This window comes from Varroa jacobsoni, unplaced genomic scaffold (genome assembly GCF_002532875.2).
Source record: "Varroa jacobsoni isolate VJ856 unplaced genomic scaffold, vjacob_1.0 scaffold_1457, whole genome shotgun sequence".
Lineage (NCBI taxonomy): Eukaryota > Metazoa > Arthropoda > Arachnida > Mesostigmata > Varroidae > Varroa > Varroa jacobsoni.
In genome coordinates this window covers 329,551-351,149 of record NW_019214359.1, presented here as the reverse complement: position 1 = coordinate 351,149, position 21,599 = coordinate 329,551, and the positions used below count along the sequence as shown (strand labels likewise).

The window sequence follows — 21,599 nt, the reverse complement described above, 5'->3', positions numbered from 1 at the left end:
AAGCCAAACAAACTTACCGACAACGTTAAGAAATCCGACCTGGTTTCTCATCGGCCTCGTGTTCACCTGGCACATATAATAGCCAGAGTCCTCAGGCCGGACATCGGTGATTAGTAAGGAAAATTCACGATGCGCGAAATGATTTACTCTGACACGTTCCTGGTTGGCAATTACGTGTGTGTGAACCGCCAGCAGAGTTTGTTTGTCCACATTAAGCCAGGCGACCTATGCCGATTTCGAAATAATCAGTGTCAAATAAACATGGCGTTTTTCAATTTTCGTTACACCGTCTAGATAGAGGGATATATAGATAGGGGTCTTTTCCGATTAATAGACGTATACTAAAAATAAGGTTCTATAAATAAGAAAATAAGCTTAAAAAATAATACTAATAATTAGTATTAATATCTAACAAAATAGAGGTGAGCGTTTTAATGATTTTACATTAGTTATGACATACAATCAAGCGAAGTACGTAGTCGATTCAAACGTGATACTGTGTACGATTGTTTGTATAAATATGAAACAGCCTTGATACGAAGTGACGAGGCTCAGACTACACAAAATGATAACAGATTAACGATAGCCTAAGATATATATACATACATACATATAGATCTAATAACATCAAGCAAAATCTAAATGTACAGTATAATTTCCCAAATTGTCGATGACGCATTTCAACTCAGCGGTTTTGCCTGCTGCTACAGTGACGCTTGGTATGGGTTCAACGAAGTTCGGATCTTCCTGTTCCAATACGATCGGACGATACGGGTATTGTTCTTCTGTAATAATAAACATATCATAAATGTATTTCGTCACTTTTCCCATAGCCCTGAACATGCCCTGGCCACAGTAAAATAGGAACTAACCCAACAATTCATGGGGAAATAGGAAATGTTTTAGACCAATTAATGGAGAGTGTGATTTTGTGCAAGTTAGGACATGACTATTTGAAGTTCGTATACAGGAAATATCTAGCTTAGGATTGTCATTGTATGCACGTACGTTATATCTATTTGTCACCGAAGAAAGGAGCGTGGAAAGCAACTGAGTACTGAGGGATACTGTCAAATTCTGCAACAATGTCTGGTAATCTTTCCCACAATTCCTTTTAATGTTTTTAGGTTTGAAATGACTCCATTGGAAATGATCGTACGCTTTACTAGCTATTTTCTGCACTCAACATTTCTAATAGTACGTTCACTTACTGTGAAGCGTAGGTAATTCGTTGCTCGAGTCTTCTTCGTCGTACTCAAGGTAGTCGAGGTCGAGAGAGATATTTGGCCGGCGAGGTTCATCTTCCTCAAGTGAGCGATGCCGCCGCAATCGTCGATGTAATAAATGCGCGTCACGCTTCAAAGGAACATATCCATGTTTCGTCTGCGGATTACAGTAGAAAATTACTATGTATTAGTGTACTTTGCTAAGGCAGCACCGTTTCGATAATAGTACAGAACAATATAGTAATTTATACAGAACAAAATTCGTGTTATTTTTATTTTCTGACACGGCTCGAGGTCGACCACTTGGCGCTTTGTGAGAGCGCATAGCTTCGAATGAAGTAAATTACGGATGGAGGATCTTACCATCAAACATTTGTACTAGGCATTCCGAGTAGCATTTATATGAATATAATAAGACTCTGTAACTCTTCATGCAAAGCTTAGAGCCTGAGTATCCCTGTGCAGCTACAAGTATACTCTCTACCGTGACCTCAGTGCGGTGCCCTTGTGATGGCACAATCCCTATTACACTTCGGGACATGTGATGGTGGAGTAGGTTCGAAACCGGACGCAGACACAAGGTTTGCCTTGTGCTGGAAAGGACCAGCCGTCTGGAACCATGCTAAAGTAAGCCCAGTACATTTTTCAGCTTTCAATGCGATACAACATATATACGTATGCACAAAATACACGGATGTGCTTTTTGTTTTCTTCTAGAGATTTTCACCCTAACAGTCACCGCCAGCCGTTTACGCTTCTGCGTAGCCGTCACATATTATAACTAGCTGAGTTCGTAACTAAGGGGACGACTATTGTTACAGGATTCTGGTGCTGGCAGAAATGGCACTATCCTTCGTAGATCTCGTCAATCGTTCATGAGTTAGCTTCACGGCATCTCTTTACGTTGTGCAAATAATCCTGCTTTCGATTGTATTGGCTAAACTATCTATTCGTTAGAAGATACATTGTGCTGGCAACGATAAGAACCCTGACATGCGTAGTAAGTCCGATCCAACTTACCATATGCGAAACGGTGCAAATCAGAAAGTTCCATTGATGTAAACATACTGTAAGTTCATCCATTGGGCTAATGTGTGGTGGACCTCGGAAAGTTTAAAACATAAAATCGAATGATAATTATAATTTTTTTTTCATACAACATCCTTGAGTATTCTACGCCTTAGCTCGTTGTTTTGTGTCAAATAATATTCATATGAAATTTACGTGTTTCAATGGTTTGTAAGTATGTCGCATATTTTTTGGGCTTAGGCAAGGATAGGGAATGAGGTATTTTTCTCCCTATTCAAGGATAGGGAATTACGTTATTTAAAGTTTAGTTACAAAGGTTGAAAAAGCACTGCACTTTTATAAGTTCTCTTGACGCAACCCTTGATGGACCGATTAAAGTGCACTTTGATCCCGTTAAAGAGCCTAACAAAATCACTGTAAGGCTCTTTAATGGGCTAGTACAAAGATATCGCACAGGGATCCGATGTTTATTTTCTTAAATGAAGAAATGTCCATTTCTCAGGTAATTGAGATGATGCAATATGTGGAGTTGTCAATTCAGGAAAAAAAATTTTAAGTTTCCTAATTAATATTGCGCCTTTTGAACTCTTATTTTGAAGGCAAGCTTCTCATTACGTTTAATTGAAGCCCAGCAGGAAGGACTCAAGTATTAGGTCTCAGTGAATCAGTAGGGAGTACAAAGTCGTCCACATAGGCCACTCATTGTAGATTCCCTCAATTCGAAACCAACCTACGCTAGATATAATAATAATGGATATTATTCTAGGGACATTTGTAACTTATCCACGTCCGCGGGGTGCGCATCTAGATAGTTCTCGAACATTGTTTTCAATGTTTCAGGACGATCAACAAATACCGATAAGCACGGTTTGAAATCGAAGTATGCCATACATGGAAAGGGTCAGTCGCGTAAGAAATGATCGCGAAACCAGGGTGCAAACTATGCAGTAGAAGTAATAATGTGTTTTACTTATTCTCATCCAGCTCCTTTTAAGTTAGTGCAATACTACTGTATAACTACGAAGCAACCCAATTAGGATATGAAGACGTATATTACCCTATAGATAAAAGCAAGTCTTCATGTTAGCACTGTTGCATCTGTAAGCTTATGCTTTCTTTCCTCAACCCTAAACGCACCGTGAATCAAATAGAAACGTGTGAAAATAGGTCGATCTTTCACAACTGTAACTATCAGGCCGCAGGCCAATCGAGGTTAACATAGACAAGAATATTCGGTGCTGATCCGGTATGAATTATAAGTCAGCAACAACAAGCCGTGGTTAATCGTGCATAAGCCTCGACAATTTCGTCTTACGCTTTTTTTTTTTTTTTTTTTTTTCTATTCAAAGAATAGTATTCATGCCCTTGGGATCACCCTGTCGTTACATTGATTAGAAATAACCTAAGAACCCACATTCTATGTATACAATTGCACTCAGTTAAGCCTGCACAAATGGCTGTCCATATTTATACGAATCTGAATTGGAAGAAGTAATCAGGTTTGTACTCCTTTTACTTCAAAGAGTATATATATGTATACAGTATTCAAGACAACGCAGAATTCTCGGCTGTGACAAGAGCGCAATGCAAACAAAAACACTATGCGATTCGGGTAAATGCCCTCACACCCTTAAGCCCAAACCGTCGGCTGACTTTAGACTGCAGTCGCTCTCCTAACACTTTGTCCTTTCACGGAACGCCCGTGCTCTGGTCTCAAAGGGGGCGGATTCCTGCTGAACCCAGATGACTTGCGAGGATGAAGTTATTATAAACCAGCTCCGCTTAGAGTTACTACGGCAGGCGTAATGAAGCTGGCAGCTGCTCTCTCCTCTGCGAGTCCAGTGGTCTATGTACAGCTTTTTCACCTTCTAAGTTTCTCTCCGTCTAGTCTAGAGCCATAGGCAATATCCCTTTGCCCCTACGAACCGTTGGACGTGAGAACGCAAATGTGATTCGAATTTGCTTCATTCTCAACCACCGTCAGACCACGCCACTTTTCCTCGTGGTCGGGGAGGGTGGCAGAAAGGGTCGCTTGCCAGCACAAAGTTTAAACTCTTCGAAATGGTCGGTCATAGAGCCAGTTATGTGATGGGGTAGGACAGTTAGAATCCGAGTGACTCCAGTAGGTAGCTGGGCTACCTATGTAAACCACGTTTAGCCACGTGCTTTTCATGACCGCCTTGCCTTTTGAACTTGACAAAGATGTAATCAGACTAACTGCACGTTACGATATACATAGTGACAGAGCTGTTTGGTGGCATGAGCTAGAAGAGTCAAGAAGTGTTTGAAAACCTTTGGTAACATTCAGATTAGGTGGCGTGTATTATTAAGCCTGTGTGGGATAATATGTGCGTTGTCATCGAGGTAAATCTATGAGGGGAAAAATCTTTTTTAGTTATATTAGAAGATAGGTGTACGTATAGAATAACTTAAAAGAGACAAAGACAGAATAGAATTATACCATTGGTGAACGAGGCCTTGCACCTGAACTCTGGATTCCGACGAATAAAATACACAGAGCTGAAAAGAAAAATAAATGTTTTAGTAGATCTAAACGTTGTATTAAATTTCAAAGTTAGACATATAATAAATATAGTGTGTATTGTTATATTTCATTTCGAAGATACACATTGTTTACTTATATTTCATGGAAATAGAATCAATGTCTTTTGACAGCTCTACAAGAAAAGCATGCCTGTTGTGCCGTGAATGGATAGACGTTACCCAGGAGAGGTTGAACGAAAACTAACAGATATAAACCTCGTTGATGCCTTTAAAAATGATAAGTTTTACTTGGTTGTCAGGCTTGAAATCCAGCCCGAGGAATAGCACGTTCACGATACGAAAATGCTATTCAATCAACGAGCGTTGGTCTTGACGGAACGCTCTAGAAAATTTGTCGCCTCTTACGGAAAAACAGTGAAAAAATATGTGAACGTATATCCCTGGTAAAGGATAGAACGTCTATGAATGTGAATGAAACTAATAATAGGACGCTTCCTATTCTATAGCAAAGTTCCGACAGCCGGGATCAGACCAGCGGCAATTTCACTGATCAGTGTCACGCCACTAACCGGTTGATGGCTTTACGCCCATATCATAGCCTTTTCAATGACTAATGAATGTTTCAAATTTGACGTCCGCTGCTCTCAAACATTTCTTCAGAGGGCTGGCTCATTTCAACACGAAACGAAGTGTGTCTACATCTGGCTTCAGACTAAACGATCGAACCTATCCTTATGCTAATAGGGCAAACAAGTAATCAGTGCGCTATTACAGGGATCCGTTGACGGCCAATTAAGCTCGTGCAAGCTGTCTTTTGTTTGTCTGACTATGTACGCATGCTCACTCTGGATTCATCAGACCTTCACCATAAGGCAACACACACATGAACATTGTCTATGTTGGGGTTTAACTGCCACCATTTGCCTGATCGATCTCTTGAGAAACTTTGATCAAGCGCCCATGCTATTTTGTTGCCTTTACGCGTTTTGCGCCACCATAAACTTAATCCAGCAAGCCACCGTCAGGCGTCTCCTCTCTCTCTCTCTCTCTCTCTCTCTCTCTCCCCCCCTCCCTCCCTCCCTTACCGTATCCCATCCGTCGGCTTTTCGCATTAGCCCATTTAAGTAGAGTCTTGAACAAGCGCAGGACGGGATGGTTGTAACGGAAGTAATGTATTAGTAGTAAAAACTTCGCAATCCACTGAAATGGGTAAAAAACGAACGCTTAAAACCTTTTAGCGTTAGATAGGCAGACAGAGTCGCGATCGTAGGATCTGTTTTAAATTCTGAATGGATTTGCTATTGGACACACGCTACATGTGGGTTTTGTGACTGCACCATGGTATAGGGTCTCTGTAACATCAGCGTCATCATATAGAGTAGAAATAGCCAACAGTTAAGTCTTCGACGATCGAAACGGATATAGGTTCAATATCGAATCATCGCTTGGTTCGCAACCGTTAACTGTTGGTCGGTTTCGTATTGAAGATGACTAAAAATGATGATGAATGCCGCAGATACCTCTCGTACAGAGGATACGATCATTGCTTCGACGTGTCTTCAAACAAATCGCGCCAATGGAGAGAACGCTAAAAGAAGTCGGGAACCAAGCAATATAGAGATGAAATCAAATGTGAGATATCGAACCAGCTTGGAGACTGTGTCTAGATATGAGTTTACCTGAAGGCAGCCTACTGCTATAATAAATGCAAAAGAGATGCAAGCGACTATAAACAGTTATCTATCTAATAGATGCCCCTACACACGCGGTGTGCGCAATTATAAAATTCTTATTTATTTGAAGATCTTAACGTGTTTGCCATGTACTCAATCGATTCGATTATGAAATAAAATCTCACAGTATAAAAAGTTACGCAAAGATTCTTCTATTAAATCTATATCCATACACACCTATTAATCAACATCTTCTATTTACTAAGCTTCGCGCAGTGTGAAATAATACGTTACCTATGTACTAGTTCAATTTTAATGTTTGCAGATCAACTTCGAAATTAATAACCGTCTTAATAGTTAAATCGTATGACACATTTACCTCGTTGGGATATTAAACTTCAATTTGAATGCTTACACGGTCATCCACTTTCGATCAACTTCTCCATCTGCCTCCCCATCTTCTTTTTACCTCCAACAATTTGATTCTTGAATCCCCACATCGTCGACAGTTCCCCACGCTGAGCTAGGCCCCGCTCACAATAAATCGCTCCTAAATTGCTTTTGCGTTGTTTCGACTAGCTAAATGACCGAAAGCTGATCACGTCAATATGCTTGTGCTTCATTTCGGTCCTTATTGGGCATTGGAGAGCCCATCTTCATTCGAACTCTTTTTCAAACCTTCTCCGCTGCTACCGCGGCCACCGTTGCGTCCACCAATACGCTTCATAGTACAGCCTGGGCAAGTCCCGAGTTAACCTCTTCCTCACGTACGTAGCTCATGCAGGGTTCTACTGCAGGTGCGAAGGCCGGATGGTTCAGCGTGCAAGAAAGCAAGCCCTGCTTTTCGGTCTCGATCTGCTTCGACTTGACCATCATCGCGTTTCGTCATCTCCCTCTTCCCTAGGCCCTGTCTTTTTCATTCAGCAGAAATTTTCCTCGGAGGAAAGAGCTATAAGGGATAAGGATATGGAGGGAGACGAAGAAGAACACCAACGACAGCTGGTTAGTTGTAGCCACGGTGTTAGTGGAAGGCAGTCATCGTGGAACGGGGCAGACGCCACGAAAGGTTTTCTATCTCTCTTCGTTGCTCAAAACCCTTGAGTGCTTCTGTTTCGTTGCTGTTGTTATCGTCGGCGTCGTGTTTTTCTTATTCCGGCGCTAGCGCTTTTTCGTCCGTTTTTCTCTTGTCATCCTATTCTATGTATCCTGGCATAAGAATGGATAAAACTCATTCCTTCCTATACTTATTTATCGCAGACTTATGCTAAAACTGTAGCGGTTGGTGGTCTATAGGGAAATCATTTAGTCTTTTTCCCCACACAAATACACAGCGTGGAAGAAAGACACAGGGAGGGAAAGAGAACGAAAAGAAGAGAATCAAGAAAAGTTAGAAGTTTACTAAAGCAGTCCTTCTTTCTTCACACTCCAGTCATTCGACTATTCCACTGCCGCCGGTGTAAAGTCCCATTTCTACTATTACACTCGCACGGGGATTCTGCTCCGCCACTCCGCGGCCAGCTCTCTCTCACGATCCTAGTTCGCGCTATGGTGCGCCCAGCTTCATCCCTGTATAGGCATAACTTTTCCTTGATTCCCGCACCTCCAATGGTGCGTTTCTTCTATCTTTATTTGCGTTCCTTACCATAATGCCATCTGTGTTGGCTTCCTTATTCGTTCATTTAGCCGACAGCTCCTACTACTCAACGGTTTTACCTCGTCTGAACCCCTGCCTCTTCCTTTCCTCTTTGTCTAACCTTTAGTCGTAAATGAAAGCCGGCACTGAGTTCGTCATTTTGGGACTAGCCGAGTGCCGCCTCGAGTTCCTGGATGTCGGCGCCAGCATCCTGCATTCTGATGCCTCCCTTCTTACCCGAAGCCTAGCTCACAAGTATTGCGTGAGTGCCGCCCACTGACCCCATATCGCTTGGCGCTAGGGCTCGGTCGATCCCCAGTAAGCATCCCAATTCGTCGTCTTCCCGGAAAGAAACAAACCATTTCGTCGCCTATTACTTTTCTACTCCTTTTTCATCGCCAGTTCTGTCTATTTTTTTTTTTCGGAAATTGCTGCGTCTCGACCCAAAGGCCTTTTCTATATTGAGATGGGTCTTCCGCGAGGATCACGCAGCGTGCGTTGCGCAGTCCTATCGCGCACAACACATCGAGTAAGGCACCGCACGCGATAAAAATTCACAATGATCTACCTGTATATGTTATAAAGTCGAGCAATAGAAATCTAAGTATAATGCACATTGTACCTGTCTGAGAGGAATGTCTGTAAGGGCTTAGGGAACAAGTATTTATCTTGCCGTCGGTGGCTGTCAGCAAGGCGCATTAAAAGCCATGATATCAACGTATGCTTGACGACGAAGGGTACGGAGGACTCTTCCGACACTTTAAGTAGCTCGAGTCAAATTGAATGCCTAAAAGCAGAAAATTACTCCCCCTATATGAGTTTGTACTATTCGCACGTTTTAGCATGTAGCCCCGGGACACGCTGTAAGATGTTCCCTATGAATGAAAAAATGTATGCCTTTTAGATGGCTCGTCGTGATTAGCTTAATTCACTTTGTTAGTAACCGAAACTAAGCGAGATTTCGCCGTTCACGCTGTTTAGTATTAGAGCAAATAAGCACTGCCGAGTGCTAGCGCGGTGAGACCTATTGCATGCTTAAAATTCAAGTAGATATTGGTTTTGAACACGGCTGATCCGACTGGACGCAGATCGAGAACGAATGTAGTTCTTTCCTCCGACTCACTCACTAGTACTATGTACACATATGTATATCGCGTTACCTACGATTTAGCGTTACTGCGACCAACCTCATCAGGAATGCTGGGTAAATTCAGAGACGTCCGTATGCCAGTTGTCGTTTCCGTTTTTCTCATTGTTGATTTGATACAACTATACTGATATTAATCATCAATGAAGACCCGGGTCCACACTAGCCGGAAGCCAAAAGCACTAAAATGAATATAAGCTCCGTAGAATTTAAACGCCATTTGATAGTCTTCATGATATGTCGTAAATTATTTCGTCGGAATTTGAAGCGTAGAGAGGCCCTAATTTGGTACACTATGCTGCATATTTTGTAAATTACTACTACTATTTGCACTATAAGTATCGAGGAACAAGGCGTAATTCGAATATCCAGTCGCTCCGCCGCTACGCACGGGGTCCTTATGCACACTCGAATCCACTCTGTTGATATCACAAGCAACAGCGATTTCTAAGAGCCGCTTACGTTCTGTATCGGCAGTACAACGCCGCTGGCCCTGCCTGATCTCAAAAGGCTTTGAGCTATGGCCCAACTGGCCGTAAAACTTTCCCTCCTCTCCTATTTCGTTAAAGTGGACGCGTAGATTGTAGATAATAACTACACATGAATTATCGTCCTACCTTGGCAAATTAGACTCGATAATGACCAATCATATAATATAATTGCAATAGAGTCAGAGTTAGACCGAAAATCGTTCCTCTGAGACCGATAACGTTCGGTTTGAAAATGAAGAGATGTCATTGTAACTCGCCAAAGCCTACCACGGCCTTTGGCTCGTAGATTCTACTTGTTTTTAATTTTAAGCAATAGTCTTGACATAGCTGTCTTGTCCGAGGTAGGATCAACGATTCAACGTATACTATTAACGTATTCTACGAGCGACCCAGCAGTATTCACTGTGCCGTATGAACATTCAGCTTCATGGAAACCTACATACTTGAGCTGGAACTCAAGCGTTATGCTGAACTGAAGTTAAATGAGCTCAAAATCTCCTAACTTATAACGAGAACAATAAAGATTATTCGATTCCACAGAAACGTTCAAAAAAAAATACCCAAAGGAAGAAAAAATTTCTCCTTCCATTTATATTACACTTGATATTATTGTGTAATGTGAATGTGTGTGTGTGTGTGTGTATAGTCTATATGTTATTTACTATGCAAAAAGGCAAGTCACTATCACTCTTCATGTGTATTCACCACGGAATGATGTACCACTTCACAGGGTTCCTCTTATACACCAGACAAATTACGTTCAATGCGATTTGCATTAATAAAATGTACCAGACGCTCACCTCGATCAACTTAACTTGCAATCATCCGCACTCATCTCCATATAGAAGCCACTTCGAGATTTAAAAAAAAATTCCGAGTGAAATATCTGTATTTCTAAATGCCTGCCATCGAAGACAAAAGCGTGACTCTTTAATATTATATATGTTCTTGGTTTAGATACATACAGCCGCTGTTAATGTGCAGCTGGAAGACGTAGAAAAGCTTCTCGTTTCATTGCTAAACAGCTATCTTGACACAGGAATGCTCTGTGCGGAAAGACCGTACAGGATCCTCGCTGATGGATGGAACGAGACGATATGATCCACTAATGAAATTTAGTTTAAACCGTTATGTTCTTGTCAGACGAACGAGTACAAGTGGAGGTCCTGGTTTATCGTGCCCACAGCTCTGGGATTTGTTCAAATATGAGTGAGCAGCGCCATTTATTGCAAGTGACCACGTTTGAAAGAAAGTTACATGATAGCAGAGCTCGGTCACACCATGCGCGTGGTAAACAGCCCAGACGTACATACCATATTAACCTTACTTACAGAATGCAGCTTGCTACTATTAGGAGAAAAATGAGTTCTGATGCATCTTTCTGACTTTAATACCTTTTCGCAGCAGAAACATCACTCGTCCAATTTAGATTAATGTTGACAACACGAGCTGTATGTTCATGACAAGAGAGATTTGAGCCAAAAGGTACGGTATTATTGTTTTTAAGTATTCGTTTTACCGTGCCTTGAAGACCTATTTAAGCTAGGCTCGTATATATATTTTCGTTTTTTGCTGGTGGCAGCCTACCACTGTACAGAGAAACTCGTCAATTTAAGTCTGAATACACTGTTCGAAAATACAAAGTTACGCTTAATATACCGTGAAGTTCCGTAGGCGACAATTTCGAAATGCATCCACTAATACAAGATTCAGTAGATATATCAAGTATGCAACGTTGGGTCCGACCCGAATTTACTAAATAACGCTGTTATATCACAACAAACGCTTTCGTTTCGACTTGTCATTGCCAGAAACGCCAACTCTGTCTAAGACAAGGGTATTTAGAGCTGAACAATGCACAGCATAACTCCGACATTACCATAATCATGTATTTTCGCATACAAAATCGTTTGACGTGACTGCATTACGTATGACCAACTCTGATTGAAACACAATAAGCTTTGTCGGGCGCCATTGTGCCAGCATACCCTGATAGCAGCATTCGTTGTCAAATCGTTTAACACCTTCGACCCAAATTAACCCACTCCTTTGTTATTCCCAACAGTCTCAACCCGCTGTCGGCAACCGGACTTTGTAATTGCCGACGGTTACACAACGCTATTGAGTGCCATCTGCAGCCTGGGCACTCTCCTATATTGTGGTACCAAAACATGGACCACGCTCCTGTTAGGACCTGTATAGACATATTGATCACGATATACCAGCAGCAACTGTTTAGAACAAGTCTCAACAGGAAATATTAGGAAATGCCTGGTAGTCAGGGCGTCAAAAAGAGCGGGGTCCCTCCCCCCCCCCCCCGGGCCCATGATCTGTCGAATTGTTTGCAATGCAGTCGGTGCAGTCGCTGTGGTAGTGGAGGTGATAGCGGTGCCAACAAGTAGCAGCGGCCACCTCAGTTACGGACTTGGGCTTGCTTATCTATTATGATGATGGTGTCGTATATAACACACCGCTTGTTGTATCTATTTACCCCATCCTTTTCCCTGAACTCTTTACCTATCGCTCTTCTGTGCCCAGCGATTTGCCATTGCTCAACGTAAAAAGCACCAACGGCCATAACTACCGAAACCATAAGTATCTCAGAGTGAAAGCTTTTTCGAGGCTAGTTTCTTTTCTTTTTGCTACTGAAAGCCACTCGGTGAAGCAACGAAGAAAAGGAAAGGCATCTAGAACGGGCTAGGAATCAAGTTATAGTACGCTAGCAGCCTTCTCTCTAAGATCTAGGAAAGCGAAAGGCCCCTTGACAGAGCATGTGGCCATGAATGATCTAGTCCTAAATCAGGTTACTGCCAGACCAGGTCGTATTGCAATAGCTGCGATCGGTTGGTATCCATAGTTGCGTCCCAAGACACTTCAGCTAAACGTCCAAGATGACACCTTCCTAGGCGGAAAACAGAAGAACTTGTCCACTGAGCAGCAACAAAGATGTACGATCATCTAAAGATAAGACACACCCGTCCGTCGCTCAAGATGACACTTCATAGAAGATTTGCTGATCTCTGTGGTTAGCTCAATCTGTTGGGTCGCTCTACAAGCCCAGGCATCTACAAGGGATAATTTTTGCTCATGTTTATATAGTCCCATATATGAAAATGGATTCATAGGCTATTTCAAGTCGATTACGCAGTTTCAATTTCGATTATTAAATTGGCAAGCTTCATCAACAAGAAAGCAGACTAATTTTTCTAATTAGTTCAGTGTCTAATTTTAAAAACATTCGAAATTACTATACAAAATTTAACCGCTATTTATAACGATAAAGGCTAAAACGCATCAGGTACTTACATTGAATGCTTTCGAATCGGCCTGAATAGCTGTCAAACGAAATTCGCATTGGGTGGGCTTACCTCTACTTAACCAGGCTAACATGCGTCTTCGACATTTGATTGAGTCCTCACGTAATTGTACCTTACAACTGAATTGAATATCCTTTAATCTTCGTAACAAACATCACATATATATATATATATATATGCGTGCTAGGTTTAAATTATGTGGAAATTAGCTGGCCACTGAATGATGAAACCTAATCAACGAGCAGAATCCAAACTTAGCCATTATATCGCTGATTTCCTTGGCCTACAATGAAATAGCCTAAAGCCTTCCCTCCTTAAATATTCTTTGTCGATAGGGGCAGGTAATACGTGTGCATCTAGCATACCTAGTGATCATCTTCGCTAGGTAGCCATTCGCGTTTGACCTCTTGTGCAACCTATTCTAGCATGTTATGATGCAATGTTCATACATTGTATCTTATGCAACGCAACCATAAGCAATGGGAGCAAAACAAGGTCTCAGAAAACGAGAAAAACATCGACGCCATTGACCAGGCGGTAACTTCGTGATGCTCCCGTCTCTCCTTTATATAAACTGGTACTTTCACGTTCCTTCGGTACATAGTAAGAACGAATAAACAGTTGTACTCTTCTCCGTTTCTCTGCGACGTCAACAAGCAACACTGTAAGGCAATTGAAGAGTCCTCGTCAGTAGTTGATAGACAAACTTCCCATCCGCTTACCGGCAATGGTTACGGATTGGACGGCTCAACAGCCGCCAAGCTAGGGTCGCTATAAGGACACAGAGCTAAGGGAAAGGCATGAAGGTGGGTATAATATTAGACGAAAGTGAGGCTATACCTAGGAGACCTTGTGGAGTCGCACCAGACGGAATGGTCCGGCGCATCACAAGCTTTGATGTGGGCCTTGACGGGAGGCTCTCCCGGCACAATCATGCGCAGCAGGTTATATGGATATAGACATAATGCAGTTCTATGGATGGCGCGGTGTCGGCCAAAGGGGCAGACACAAATAAGGGATGGTGAACAGTGTGTGAACCCTACAATAAAGACAGGTCAGTCGGATAGATAGTAGCAGTTGTTATGTCGTGAGAAGAATGGGCATGATGATTCTGCTGGTCTGGGCGGATGGGGTAAAACCCCTCGGGGAGAGTGGTAAAGGTCTAGGTGGGATCGCTGCACAGAAAAGACGTAATACCCTATCTGTATGCTCGAACGATGCCACGGTACCGCTGCTTCCGCTAGCCCACTATTTTCAATAGCGGCGTGGTATAAAAGCAAATGTTGCTTAGAGGTAAGAGTAGTACTATGGAAACTGTAGGAATAATTTAGCGTCTGGATAACACAGCCTTTCTCCACGGGTAATACCACTTAGGCACGGCTACATAGCCTTAATGATCATTGATTTGGTGCAGACGTCCAATACAAGGAAAAACAATATGAAGTTAAAAATTGGTATCTGAAATTTCGACGAGATTCAAGCAAATCACGCTTAAATATAGTCGAATGATTAGCAAGCACCTTAGGCGTGAGTTCACGTTCTTTAGGTTTCGCTTAACCACCTACAGCGTACAGCTCCATTAGGTGTGCTTTATGCGTTTGAGACAGATATTTTCTTAGGTATGATTAGAGTTTTCTAATAAACATGCAAAATATTTTATTCCTTTAACTAAGCCCATTCCATATACGGTACTTCTTGTTTTTTATTTTAATCATTTTTCAGAATACTTAGTTCTACTTATTCTTCTCTCAGTTCGCAAGCTTTTCGAAATAGTTCAGTCGTTTTCGATACATATGTCTCATATATATTGAGCGGATGCTGAGAATCATAGTAAAATTATTATACACGGAACGTGTGTAATTTGCGTAACGTTAGTTCTTCCCTCACACGTAGCGAGAACGTGTTGTGGTTTAGAGACCGCAAAACCCAACACGTCATCAATCCGCTTCACGTTAGTCGGCAGGTGCCGATAAGTTGGCATGCACCGAACGTCACGTCTACTACCTAACACATTCTGAAAATGTACGGGCGACGGCAGGTAAACAGATAAAGCTGGTAGCTACGCCACAAGGCGATGTGTGTTCCGATTTATAGTGTTCGGTATATGTATATATACTGAAGATGCTGATACGTAAGTGATAACCTTACGCCGCTGGTGAAACGAGGTAATGGCATGTTAGTTACCGTGCGCAGCGAGTCGTTTCCTTTTTCCTTACTTGCTCTTTCTTCCTGCCTTGTTTATGGATGTGAAAGCGCGTTGCACGATCCATCTCCAGTGTCTGTTCCCCCGTCCTCCCTTCCCCAGCGTACAATAGCATGGGCAGCCTGCCGCAGTATCAGCGGTAGCCTTTAATGTAAATGTGGAAGCCATCTTACCACAGCCCCTAACGCCAAGCTTGCTTGCCATTCCGATCTCTGGCCGCTCTGTTGCCGAAGGCAGAAACCAACGGATGGCCACTGTTTACCGGAGTCTCACCGTTGCCGCCCTGCATAGAGTACCACACCCTGGATTTCCACTGGTGCTAGACTTGCTCTACTGCCGTTGTATCGTACGCGAGACTGGATGCTCCCGGATCGGACGGGGGCGCCTGATGTTCATTCACTCCCGTCGCTCCTAACCAAATTGTGCCAAAGCTCCTCCGTTATTCCCGATTTTCTTTTCCTACCGCAGGACTCGCCAGCCTGCAAAAGCTGCGATGTAGATGTCGGTGCATGCTGCCATTATACTGGACACATGTTTGCCTGTAGGTCTTTCAGCCAGTCCATGTTTATGTGCTTGCGTGATTCTGTTTAAATGCAATGAAAAGTTGCACTGTGATCTCGAACTGATTCTTGGCCGGTTCCCCCTGTGGGCGTCTTTGGACCTACTACAATAGCTGGTCAAGGCTCGCAGCTGTAGGCGGTGGCAAAACGAGGGTGTCTCGAAAATAAAGCATCTCAATCTCAGCAGGGCTAGCAAACGCTGCGTTGGCTAATACAGATAGGACAAGTGTAAACCACGTGTAGACAGGGCTTATGGACAACGAACAGATTTGTATCGGACGAGTTATTCTCGGCTGTTTTCGATCAAATTATGCTGCTAGCGGCCCATACTATCATAGCGGGGCTAAATAATCATTTCTCCATTGGAATTACGCAGCATAACAAAAATGATTCCGGGCAAATAAAACTGGTTGTCCAGAGGCGTAGGCCTTTACGTGGTGTTATGCAAAAAATAGCGATAGTGACTGAGTGTTAATAGCTTACGTTTATTTTGAGAAGTACAAATTGAATACTGAAAAGCTTAAGAGTCCGACCAGCTCGTTGTTCTATAACACTATAAACGATGTTTCATTGTGACGGAGAGGACCTGGGTTTATACCGTCTATGACATAGCCCTCTCTACTATAATTCATACATAAAATCGAACGACAAATACGAAATAAGTACTCTTAACGGGCTCTTTCAGTCGTAGACAAGTCTGTCTGTGAAAGTCTTTATTGAGACGATTGGACGACAGCTATAACTTTATAGGACAATCACAAACAAGTCGAACTTCGTGTGAATTTTTCGGACATATAAGATGTCCCTATACAGCATCGTGTCGTATACAGCACACAATGGAGCGTACGTTGGCTGAAACGCCCGAGCATCATTAACTGTTCATCTATGGACTATAAGAGAGTGCCAGGTACATTGTTCCGTATCAAATGGTACTTTCCATTGATTTCAAACGATTGTTTTCGTTCCGATCAGCGTCACTGCTGTATGATGCCAGTGATGATGGATAGCGCCACCTCGAAAAACTCGAAAGCATTTCCCTGTTTGCCGGTATTGTGGAAAATTCACGAAGCATTTGAACGCGGACGCCGCTGCTCCGAACTTGAGCGGTAGCTTCGATCTACATCGGCAATCTACATCAAATGGCTGTCAGGCAGTTTTTTTTTTTTTATTTCATTTCAATTCAGATCAACCTTACAGACTCTAAGGATGTAATGTTCTGTATGATTCTGAAAGAATGGCTTAGGCGTGAAAATCATGAGTACGTTAAAGCGTACGGAATGGTCTTCATCCAAATGTTGACATACACGTGCTATATCTACTTGTTTTCATCTATGTCAATAAGAAGTAGCCGATAGTGAACGTCGGTCGTCTGCACAACAAATGGGCCCTGTCAAGTGATGATATGCTCTGAAGGGAGCCAATCGTGAAGACTGCCATTAGTGCGATTTCTTAAAAGTCTATAATAGTAAATGCATATTATAATGGAACGGCAGAACTGCTAAAGCTTCGATAATTAAGTCAGGATAGAGTGAAAACTGAAGATTGTGTCCGGCTGAAAGGTAAAAATCGATTGCCGTCGACATATATGACATGGCATGGCGTATGTGATATAAAAAAAATAACTCCTCACATGGATAACTCTATGTGTAACACAGCCACTGTAACATCAATTTGGGTTAATAGCAGAAGTATTTCTAGGTTATTACTATTTTTTAAAATGGCATATGTTGTGACTGTGGTCACCCTCTTCCAATGAGTTTTTAACCTGATTGGTCAACTTATGGATCGAAATCAGTGAACTCAAACCGATCTGCTTTCAGCAAGAAAATGCACCTCGAACTCAAATAACACGACTTCGAATTCCAAACTCCCAGGGTCATCGTCAACTTGACCCTTGATCGCTAACTTAGAAACAATCTCACAGTTATTTCAATACAAACAGACTGGCACCGTATTAGGGACGAAAAAAAACAACCCTTTGAGCCTGACGCTGACAAGGTTCAATTTTAGCAGCATGGCTCGATTTGATAATTAGCTGTGATTCGCAAAAAGTATTTACTGATGATTTTTTTAGCATCCGTTCGTCGACTCGTTTTTATCAGCTTGTATAATACACTGCGTATTAGTAACTGTAACTTAAAATCGACCCAGCGCAACCTATTAATGATCCGAGTGGTTTGTCTAAGTCGCCCCTTTTCTACCTCTCCACCAACTGGGGCATTGTTCGCTTCTCTCCCCACAGGTATCTCTTAGTCCGGGCAATAGCAACCCGTTTTGCCTGCTTCTAGTCAGCTGTCGTTCGGCTTGATTTTTAGGAGGCGCTGGAGGGGGAAACTATGCGGAAATCCACACAGATACGGAGGCCTTTGGAGCTGTCCTACCAGGTCACCGCTAGCCACCCTCAAGCGACGCTGGTGCGGCCAATACCGCAATTGACGCCAACACTACTGTCAGGACATACACCCACAATAGAACTAGTCGGCAGAAACCTCTATCTCTCTGTTTCTATAAGAGGTCAAAGACACCGTGGTAGCCCTGTACTTGCCCTAACTGTCCAATAGCGTCGAAGCTACTAGTCTGACACTGTACAGTTTTGTAACTTGCCGTTGTCTGGTCCTCGTCCACATACGAATGCGTGAGAGGCCACTGGACTTCTAACGCCATGGCCAGTTTTAGTAGACAATAGCAGACGATTGCCCCGCTGGCCTTTTGCCACAGCGGGTTTTCCCGCTCCTGCTGCTCTGGCTCCTTTGGTTTTAATTTAGTCTGAAAGGACTGTGCGTTCTTCACTAGTGCCTGCTCTGCCCCCGTTTGAGACGAGGAGACCAGCATGGAGCAGCGCGGTCCCTTTTTCACCAGTCCTCACAAACCTGCTCTTTTTCGCCTTCTTTTTCCCGCTCACTTCTCTCAGCTCCGTTCTCTCAGTCTGTTTCCCTCTTTCGATGAGACTGATACTAATGGAAGGGACATAGCTTGGCGGGAGGTCGACCGTGGCAGACACTTCTGAAGAAGAAAGGCTTGGCCAGCACGCATGGCAACAGTGGTTCGTAGCCTTGTGGTCGACATTGATAGGTCCTTTTTCCTCGCCCGACAAGACAGAGCGAAGCGCGACGCGGTTGTGTAATTTGCAGCTGCGGCTTCTCCGGTAAAAATAATTGAATGAGAGTCATGAACATGGCTTGGGAAAAACTGGCCTCTCGTTTGTACGCAACCACTACAGCACATGGACTGGGAGCGAGCTGATTTGTACCCAGTTGCATTTACGAAACATAGGCCATTCACTCTAACGATGTATGTAGTGCGTGTAACGAGTTAATAGGGAAAAGGAAAAAGGACGACTTCGAAAAGTACTTAGGGACAATTCATCCGGTAAATTTTGAAGATTTGTCGATTTCTCTTCAAAAGTTCATTACTGGAACGTGTGAAGTGTACGTCTACTTGAAGTAGCGTATTTAGCGTTCAGTTAGACAATGGTCGCATTAAGTGTGACAGGGTGTAAGATTGTTCTCTCAAGTGAACAGATAGTCTGTTCAATGATGATGATAATTGCGTGCCTCGGGCAGCTCCAGTGTCCCGTACGATGTACTCCTAATTTAATGAACTCAGGCTAGCTGCGGAAGCATTTTTTTTATTTTATATAGGTCCTATAGGTTTATATATATTTTATATAGGTCCTCTCAGCTGATAGAGACTATCAGCTGAGAGGACCTATATAAAGTATGTTGTTCTATTTCGAAAGCGTTGCAATCGACGTCGAACCATCATCAGGATGGGTTGCTCTGACAGCTAGATGTAAAACATTCAATCTTTCGCACCTTTCAACTAAATGAAAGCAGACTGAAACTCTCCGACAGCAGCGCTTTGGCTGCATCTTGTCCTGTCATTTGTTCGCTTTGCCATTATTTAATTAGGACTTGATTGGCAGCTCCAGGAGCAACAGGCACCGCAATCATCCTTACTCGAAACCGGGTCACCATTTCAATACTGTCCTTCACCATCTACATTTTGGGTGCTGACCGCAGTTGTCAGTGGCAAACGGAGATCTATTTTCTAAAAGGTCACATATTCCGTGCATGGTGTCTAGGTTACACCCACAAACAATGAAGCTAATAAATGCTCCCTACAGCGTTTCATTAACGTGACCACAACAATGACCAGAGATGACGTGCTGCTTTGCAGCGCAAGCTTCTAGCTGACAATCTTGACTCTTGGAGGCGTCCAGCAAACGCTAATCGGAAGCAAAGAGGAGATGAAAGGCGGACTTCATGAACTACAGAAGGGCTGACAAAAGTGTATATACGTGTATTGCTGTGTAAGTTGTGCAAATGGGATCTCTTTGACCCGGTTAGAATTCCACTCACTGACCTACGGTCTAATTTAGCTAAGTAAACAAAGATAATTACTCTGATAAAACGACACAGTATTTGCAAAAATAGCTCTATCTCACAATGCACACACAATAATAACTACGACGTCAAAAAAAAAAAATTAATATTAACTGTATAGAAGGATAGATAGAGTTCAGTTAGCAAGTACGTGTTTAGAGTGATAGAACTACAACTTCGTTCCTTCATCAGATTTATTGCATACAAGATACATTGCATATAAGATACATGGCCATTAGTAGTCTCTACATCGGTCTGAATAATAACATTGATGATCGCCATAAGAAGTCGATCATTCAACTACTATAATGCACTTCTAAAATTGATATATAAAAGGCCCAATGTCATTTTCATAGTTAGTCTAGGCTACGGGCGAAGGGAAGAACAGGACAACCTAATCGACTTAAACTGTACGATAATATATTTATTATATCGTTCCGCGACCGCTTTTCGGGATCTCCGGCTCTACGCGGTCAGTAAAAGTCGGTCTCTTGTGGCGCGAACTTAGTTTTCTGCAACGTCCCCTCAGCCAACAGAGCACACAAGTTTCGTTGAAAAGGTCCACGTCGCGCAGAGTCGAGACTGAAACATCTTGTTGACATACAAGTAGCAGTATAGTGGTACTAAGCGAGAGAACAGGGGGAAAGTTGAGCGGTCCGTGGACATCCGGTACAGGAAAGGATTTTGTCTGGTAGGACAACAGCAGCTTAAGCTGATCGAAAAGCAGAAGACAGACTGATACCGTTCACGGGCCCGTTGCAGTTGCAAACGTCTTCTGAACGTGCGTTCGAGAGTCGAACATTGCACGCTGCCGAAGGCGGTCAAAGGAAATGATGCTGCTGATACATGGAGGCATGCGAAGCATCCCCCTCTAGCTGGAGAGTCCTAGAGGCCAAGGAGAGCAAAGGCTCTAGAAGGGCTGAAAATGGCTTGTCTCCGAAGCCGGGCCAAAGTGGAACCAAGTCAAGGGGATCTGGGCCGAGACAATACGGCTTGCAGTTTCTCGACCAGGATGAGTTTTCGCAGTGATTGAGCTGATCAAGAATGTATGAACACTTTTATTGGGCATCCCACCCCTCCTTCCTACCACATGCTCTGCCAGCCCACAAAACAAGGCCTTGCGCATGCTTCGTGTGGCGAAGTGCGCTCGAACTCGTTTGAAGTATCCGTTTTCCCGTCTTCATAGTGGTGAATTTCGAACATCCTGCGTAGACAACAAACTTATTTGCTGACATCCCGTTACGACGGATGAATAGTAGTAGAGAATGACCTTACAATGATCCTGGGATTACAAAGAAAACTAGATGATGTCAAGTATTATTTAACCACCATTGGGCCCGCGAATGGCAGAGAAAACGAGAAAGCATTCAGGCTGGCACTTATATTTTGAGTTTCTGAAAAGCGTGTTTTCCTTTGTAATGCCGCAAATC

General features: G+C 42.9%; 1 protein-coding gene across 1 annotated transcript in view; it reads right to left on the bottom strand.

The window, feature by feature from the left end:
- Positions 1 to 21,599, bottom strand: part of LOC111270257 (protein amalgam) — a 36,620-nt gene that overhangs the window by 2,975 nt on the left and 12,046 nt on the right. Inside the window, exons 2-5 of the mRNA XM_022850392.2 lie at positions 4,717 to 4,775; positions 1,212 to 1,383; positions 649 to 785; positions 18 to 225 (exon numbers count right to left, since the gene is read on the bottom strand). Coding sequence (XP_022706127.1) covers positions 18 to 225; positions 649 to 785; positions 1,212 to 1,383; positions 4,717 to 4,775 — 576 coding nt within the window. The remainder of the gene's footprint in view (positions 1 to 17; positions 226 to 648; positions 786 to 1,211; positions 1,384 to 4,716; positions 4,776 to 21,599) is intronic.